General features: G+C 35.8%; 1 protein-coding gene across 1 annotated transcript; it reads right to left on the bottom strand.

Annotated features, from left to right (window-relative positions):
• Positions 1 to 1,694: 1,694 nt before the first annotated feature.
• LOC132561589 (uncharacterized) lies at positions 1,695 to 3,803 on the bottom strand. The gene is made up of 2 exons (XM_060226287.1): positions 3,644 to 3,803; positions 1,695 to 3,035 (listed from the first exon to the last, which is right to left on the bottom strand). The coding sequence occupies exons 1-2, from the start codon at positions 3,767 to 3,769 to the stop codon at positions 1,695 to 1,697; spliced, it is 1,467 nt and encodes a 488-aa protein (XP_060082270.1). The 5' UTR covers positions 3,770 to 3,803.
• Between the last annotated feature and the right edge of the window lie 4,557 nt (positions 3,804 to 8,360).

The following is an 8,360-nucleotide window of genomic DNA, read 5'->3' as shown; positions in this document are numbered from 1 at the left end:
ACATTCCAAACCGGTCTAAATCGTAAATCATTCGGAAGTCCATATTTTGCCCTTTTTTTATTAAATTTGAGGCCGAGTTATAATTATAATCATATGTTGGTATTTTTGTCTTGTTTTCGAACCAATTAGCATATTTACACTCTAAACTTATACATCTTTGAACTACAACTGCTGGGTCCTTTTCTGAACTGAAGTTACACCCTATGACCTTGAATACAGCCAAGGTAATTTCTTTTTCAACTATTTAACAATATAAGCAAGCTTTTCTTCAAATATCCAGATTCTAGAATTTTTAAGAAAAGGTGTTTCACTGATTTTCAGATGGTTTGACAAACCCTAATTAAAAGATGGTCATCTTGTCCTGTTTTAATCACATAGTGGACAAAGTCATTGTTAATTATGCAACTTTGGTTACCATGGAGTCTAAAATAAATCTTATATTATCAAGTGTTGTTTAAAAATACCCATACTGGTACTGCAGTTTGTGTTGCCTTACTCATTCAGCAGTTATCACAATGTGGGTATGTTATCTATAATATGGAGATTTCTTGCTGTCGTGTGCGTAGTGCGTAGTGCGGAGGGGACATACGAAATTGGCCACAAGGAAGCACACTATGCAGCAGTATCGACAATTTGGTTCTCATCTCCATAATGAGTATTATACAATTTTCTGCTGTGGAAAAATCTCATTACTGAACTGTTTCACACCAATGTCTGTATTACTGACACAAAAAAAAAATCGAAATTTATGTAATAGATTTTCAAAGTTGATACTGAAAGTATAAGAGAATCTGATGTGGGTAGGCCAAGGGCCTAAGGATTTCTCTCTTTTCTTCATCCGTATTTTTGTGTCTGTATCATAAATATCAGTTGTACCATAACAATGACCTCAAGTACATTTATTGTGGTTTAAAACTGAAAATGCTTTACAACAAAGGGAAAAATTGGCACGTTTTCTTTTTAGATCGGATAGTCATTTAGATATTGGTATAAAATGAAAATAACACTACAGCTTGCGTGCAACACGAAAAAGGTTAATTATGCAATTCCATTATGTATCTGTAGAACAGCATTGAAGTTTCGGGAATGTCACCACATCGTTGTTTCTGATGAAGCTCGTTTCCATTGAAGAATAGTTTACCTTGAGTGTGATTACTTGTCTCTGATTAAGGATTGGTTTGTTTTTAAAACTCTAAAATGACCAAGAAAATAACATTGTTGATGTCATAGTTTATTGGGACTGTATGAAATTACCACTCATAGTTTTTTCTGCTCTCCGCTAGGCTTCGTTTTGAAGATTTAAATAATACGCTGTTATATAGGTACCGCAATGCACTCTGGGAGAGATGGTAACAGTACACATATTCATGTAACGTAGACTGTTTAAGTATGGATGAACATACACCTGTTTAAACAAAGATGAATCCTAAACATTCTTGTCACAGTCATGGTCATGAATATTTTATTTCATTGTTCATATATGACCATGCATTGGTATTTCAACATTTGTGTTGATGAATTATGACGTAAACAAATTCTGGGCAGAGGATTTGCCTGTTAGATAAAGTATCATACTATTATAGACTTGGAAGTAGACGTTTCTGATCATTTCGATCCTGATATATTTGATTGAGTTTCCGTATATGCTTCACATACAGTATTGTAGTATGATAGTACATTTTGAAAAATCAGTTTTACAAATAAGTTTGTTTAACTCCACAAAGCGGGAAAACATTGTACTTCCGCCTAACTCCATCCTCCCATGTGATCACAGGTCCTGGGTCAGTTCCTTCCTTAGTCTTCGGTGCACATGGCAGATCATACCAGTTACCAAATGGGCCTATCACCACGCACTCTTCCGGCCCATCATGGTCATTTGGCTGTTCTTCATTCCAGTTGGTGTACTCACTTTTGATGTCAACCCAAAACACTTCCTTGTCATTCGGGTTTGTCCCATTAATCCAATGGGGAACACCAGTACGTGCTATTATTTTCTTGGCCACGTCATTCCATTCTTTATTAGGGATAACTGCTAGATCGGCATCAGCATTAATTCCTTGGCATCTTTGCCTCGCAGTGTCTTTTGTATCAAAGAAACCATACCTGGGATAAAACACAGAGCCCTTCAACGAAAAGTAGCAATACCCGTCCGTATGGGGAGCAAATCTTTCGCATTCATATTGAATAGACGATTCCTTACTGGGCGGATGGTCGCCGCGGACGGTAGATCGATGCATTAGACGAAGGCCGGACAATTCGACTGCACTCTGTGAACCCGGTCCGGCTATATGTGCAACCGAGGGATTGTTAAGAAGAAGTAAATCATTAGTCTTGTATTGATGCATGTATATAAGATTCGAACCAAGTATTTTGGCCTCAAGAATATCTTGAATATATTGAGTCTCGGCCTTGGATACAACTTTTTCCTCTCCATTGTCTTGTTTTTGGATATAATTTCCAGATAGTATTCCTAAAGCTAGCATGATCGTATCTTCGTTCCTGTCGGGATGTTTATACAACAGTGGGTTTACAACTGTAGAGTTGTGACCACTCACAAAATAAATTGTTTCCAAATATTTTTTTTCTTCCGGGCTGAGCATGTCCACAATCTGTTTCAATGGTACCACCAACGTAGGTCCGTGATTACTGGCGCTAACACAATATATGATTGTAAACTGATGTGGGATAGCAACTATATTTCCGTCTACATGCCATCCTTCGGTTCCTTGACCTTGCAAGCCCTCATCAGGGTCATTTGAGAAGTAACCTAATCGAGCGTCCGGGACCTTTGGATGGAACTTCCGGTTCACAGCGGAAGTTTCTACAAAAGGCGTTCCCAAGAGTTCTGTGAAACGGATTTGGTCTTGCCAACTTAAATCTTGATCCCGAAACAAGAGGAATTTGTACATGTATGCTTCTTTTCTCAATGCGCGTGCGCAGCTTTCGTCAAGGGACGATAGATTTATATCCATAACTTCCGCTCCGAATATGTCAGTAAGAGGCTGTAGTGTGTATCCACAGGTAGAAAAACCTTCCTGTCAACAAAGGACAATAAAATTTCTGTATAACGATCAACAGTATATCTATTGAATTAGACTGAGTTGGGTCAGTCCATATATTTGATATAGATAATCTCGAGTGCTTGGACAATGAAGATTTAGACAGAAAAAAATAAAAGAAAGGAGACCTTTCTTGCTGTTTTCACAAACTCTAAATGGCTTGACCATCTCTCAGCTGCTTGTTTATGTCATTCATCTAAATAAAAATGGCCGGTATATCTAGCCGTAGCAGGTAGCTTATAGTCAATTGCTTGAATCTAAGAAAGAACGAGGAAAACATTTAATGAAATTGGAATAGTCCACTTGTACCTTGAGGTCCTGCTTCCGATATAGTAGAACAATGGAACTTTATGTGAATGAACAAAGAGGTGATTTTTCAGTTTAAAAATCGATGGGTCATTTTTAATTTTCATTGCAATCATATCAGCTGTTTAGTACGAGATTGTAAAGGATGGATTCAGTATCAAAGGAAAACTTGTGGAAGGCTATCAACAATTTGCAAGCAAACACATGAACTTCCAGTATTCTTAATGTGGTGTCTTTAATGTCATTAAGTTTCATTACACAATTATCTGTACAGTTACCTCACATCCACCTCCATTTTCCCTATCCTGGAGCCAAACACTGGATGACGGGTCACAGTTTCCGTGGCTTGAAATGACCTCTAGATTGACCAGTAAAATGACCGTCACCAACATAAATCGCTCCATCTTGTCGAACCGGCTTTATATCTGTACTTAACACCATTTGATAAAGATGAGGAGTGAGGAGGTAAGATAATAACTTATTTATTCAAAGTCATCCGGGTTCAAGTGTACCGGGCTGCTAAAAGGACATTTAAAAGTCTATGACAATATAACACAAATTATTTAGAATAAGTTACATTTTTTTACTCATGTCCCAGATTTGGGTTTCTATGATAAGTAACATCTACATACAGATGTTCATACATAACTTCACTGAATTTCAATATACTACAATGACAAAAGGATACAGCGTTGATAATATTATGATCATATTGATATTGTTTGTTTATTTGCTGGATTTACTGTGGCGTTTTATAACTGTCATGCGTTCTGCATCATATGTTGAGCTTTAACATACGTAGGCCATCACAATTTGTGCAACATGTTAGGACTGATGAGGCTACGATAACTCAGGAGGTTATCAAATGTTGTGGTAGTGGAAGATCCGAAGTGACGATGGTTCAACCCATTGCAGTTTGTGTTTATCAACCAGGAAGCTGAGAATATTAAATTTATCTAGGCTATCACGTGTCCTCAGGTACTTTACCCTAATTACTCTTGATGGCACCCGGCGGGTCTCCCTCATATGTTGCAAAGAGACTCCACCCAAAAAATGGCCCTGGCTGTTCACGGGGTGACAAACACTGGTCATATAGTGCTCTGAAAAAGAAAAACGTAACGGACGTGTTTACCAATCGAACAAGTCTTTAAAACTTCGAAATATTTCTTTTAAATTATCGGTAAAGATAGCGTTGTTAACAACAATTTCTCATGACCTGTAATCATAACAGCAGATTATATACATATATGTATTTTTCCATTACACACACTAGAGAAGGGTTTTTTTTTAACTGCAAATTAAGAATTCGATACAGTAGAACAAACAAAGAGTAAGTAAAATATCCAATGACAACAGGATGTAGGAACGCTTTTTTTATATACAGTCGATAGGAAAAGAAATATACAGAACCGGAAATGCTGCATCACGTGACATTAAAACGTGTAGCCTCTTACTTGTATGCCTTACCACATTTCAGCAGCCGTCAATTTTCGACATGACATTTTAAAAACAATATGAGTATATGTATGCTTTACCAGTGAAACAAGTACAAACGCTGCTTTAGGTGGCGAAACAAACTTGTATTTTGTAAGAGAGTAGGGAACTCTAATTTAATACGAGTAACTGTTACGTTACGTGGACCGCTCGGTGGTAACGGCATAAAATGCAAAAGTAAACACTGCAAGGAGTACATGTTTTTTTCTACCAAAGGAAAAATATATCTAATCAAAACGTTCGCACTGATATGGATGATCCCTAACTTAAGGTCAAGTTTATATTAAGATAAAATCTCAGTTGTTTAAATAAATGAGAAATTTGACAATAGTAATTTGATAATGAATGCTTGTTATCACACAAGTGTTACAGGAAAATCGCTATCAGAGTGTAACAAACACATAATGCTTAAAACGACAAATACTTTAAGTTAGTGTGAATGAACAGGAAACAGTGAAGTCAGAAATAGAATTATTAAACTAGAATAGTTATCATAAAACAATTGGTTTTAAACAATATAGGCCTATCCATATTGCACTAATCGGCAAGAAGATTGATTCCAAAGGGGGACAACTCACGCTGTAGGGTGTGTGCAGATACTACAATAGCAGACTTGAGTATCCTAGGTGTGGAAAAGCAGACGAATACATTCGTAATTATTAGTTAACTGAAGATCATTTGGTAGGTTACTCCACAACTGGAATTCTGTCAGAATTGATGAAAAAAAAAATCTATCTTTTAACAATATTTGATTTAGATGATAAAGTACAGTTGAAGATCTTTCAAACCTTTAAAGTCACTACACATTTAAAATTTCCTCTCAAGTTCCACTAGCGGGATTGAGCTGAAACTTGCTAGAAATGATCCTGATATGACGGTCCTGACCAAGTGCTGTTATTTCTATGGTCGGTCTGAAGTTCAATATGGCCGCCATCTTAAACAACACTTTTAAAACGTCTTCTACTGGTACTTAAAATTGGTGAAGAAAGTAGGGAAAAACACAGCAATATGTTACTATTTTTCGGCCACGTCGAAATTCAATATGTCTGTCACGCATGTTGGACATTTCTTATTTTTTTTTATCTTCTTAATCATGGTTTCCCTAAACAATACATATTTAAAATTTCTTCTCAAGTTCAGCCTATGAGATTCCGCTGGAAATTGCATGAAGTGATTCTGAGATGGTCCTGACTAAGTGCTGTTATTCTCAGCCAGTCCAAAATATGAACGTGTGACCACAGTCTTCAAAAACACGTTTTCCAATTTTATCAAGTCCTACTGGTGTCATGGAGATGAAAATTGGTGAGTATGCTAAAGAAGGGAAGCCGAAAAAGTGTTACTATATTTTGGCCTCATCGAAAGTTCAATATGGCGCCATCATATTTACCCTAAACGACACATTTATTAACTTCTTCTCTAGTTCCGTCTGTGAACTGAAACCTGTCTCATAAGGTTCCAAATAAACAACAAGAAAATACCAACACGTCGACGTAATCATAATCCAAACTCAAATTCAATAAAACTAGGGCAATATGAACAAAAGAAAGATTTACACAGACACCAAAGAAAAAGTACAATGAGAATAAGACCAGGTGTTTCAGAAAAGTAAGTATCGTCAGCTTCATCGACGACACTCGTCAGGAAAATCATGGTAAAGTAAGTCACGTTCTGAAATGAGAACAAGGTATACAACAACGGAGTCAACAGGCAAACGAACGAGCGTTAAATTTGTCCAGTGTGATCGGGGAATTTGGTATGGTAACAAATGACGATAAACAAATCTGTCCGTAGTGCTGAGTCCCTCTCTCTAGGTAGCAGTACACAGTTTCTCGGTGTGGCCATGGTTGTGATTTTTTTGCTCATTAGATTACCCCATTATAAAGGTTTTAATTAAAAATGAAAAAAAAATCCTTGCTAAAATTGGTCCTGTCATGTTAAAGTGGACAATGTGGGGTTTCATTTTTTCAGGATAATATTTTAGCTTTGTGTTGGAGATTACTATTTGGGCAGTCTCGAATCTGTGTCTACGCACCAAAAACTAGCTTTACATGAAGTGAAATTTTCATAGTGTTCACATATGGTCATGTTATGAAGAATTTCCGAGATGGAATTTGCTAAAATGTAAGTACTTTGTTACCATGACAGTGTTGTTGATTGTAAGATAGGTGTTTAGAATTAAATTTCTCCTAGAAAGTTGTAGTGTTGGGTTGGAATTAGCAGTATTTTTGCATTTTTAGCATTTTTTTCAGTAGGTAACCATGACAATCAAATGACAGAAATCAGAGGAAATTTTTTTTTTACACAAATTTCATCTCTCTACTGTTAATGTAATTGTTATATAGTTTATAAATATATATACATGTAATGATGTATTTTTCATAACCAATCTGCTATACCTGTATATCTCAAACATGACAAATAATTTCAGGAAAAATGCAAATTAACTGTTTACTGCTACCTGTGGTCATGTTATGAAGAATTTCCGAGTTGGAATTTGCTGAAATGTAAGTACTTTGTTACCATGACAGTGTTGTTGATTGTAAGATAGGTGTTTAGAATTAAATTTCTCCTATAAAGTTGTAGTGTTGGGTTGGAATTAGCAGTATTTTTGCATTTTTAGCATTTTTTTCAGTAGGTAACCATGGCAATCAAATGTCAGAAATCAGAGGAAATTTTTGTTTACACAAATTTCATCTCTCTACTGTTAATGTAATTGTTTATAAATATATACATGTAATGATGTATTTTTCATAACCAATCTGCTATACCTGTATATCTCGAACATGACAAATAATTTCAAGAAAAATGCAAATTAACTGTTTACTGCTACCCTATTTCTTTAATTTCCTTTTTCGCAACTTTTCATACAAAAGAGTTCCAATATAAGTAATACTAAATGCTGAAGCGATAAGACCAAGCAATTACCTCCCATCTCTTCATCCATTACGTATACACAACACCAGCTTCATATCGCACAAAGAAATAGAATACTATTCAAGGAGATCACTCTGGTGTTATGTTCTGGGTCAGTCCAAAATCCTATATGGCCCGCGTCATTGCTGCCATCTTAATAAAAATTCCAAAACATTTCACCGGTACTACTGGTGCCATTGAGATGAAATTTTGTGAGAATGTTTGGAAATCAAAATGAAGAGTGCACATGTTTTTTTTTTCTTTACTGTAAAATATTTCAAATTCTTCATTCATTCTATAATTGTTCCCTATACCATAACTGTTGCTATTCTATATCATAAATAGGTCTTGTATTAGATGACATTTAAGGTCCATATTATTAACAATGAAATAAAATTTAGAAAGCCTCCGAACATGTTCCTTTTGAGACGGGGATAACCAGCCAGGTTCCTGATATGATATTTTTGTATTAATATTAGTGTGTGTTAATTGACAATCCAGTTACAAGTCAAGCAGCTTCTTGGTGAATTTCCTCTAGGCGGTCCACCTAATTCATAAATCATCAAACTTAGATTTGGATTTGGATAT

Source organism: Ylistrum balloti, unplaced genomic scaffold (genome assembly GCF_031769215.1).
Source record: "Ylistrum balloti isolate Yb309-2 unplaced genomic scaffold, AGI_CSIRO_Ybal_v1 Utg371236, whole genome shotgun sequence".
NCBI lineage: Eukaryota > Metazoa > Mollusca > Bivalvia > Pectinida > Pectinidae > Ylistrum > Ylistrum balloti.
Note: the sequence above shows the minus strand (reverse complement) of the source record. Positions and strands in the feature narration are given on the sequence as shown.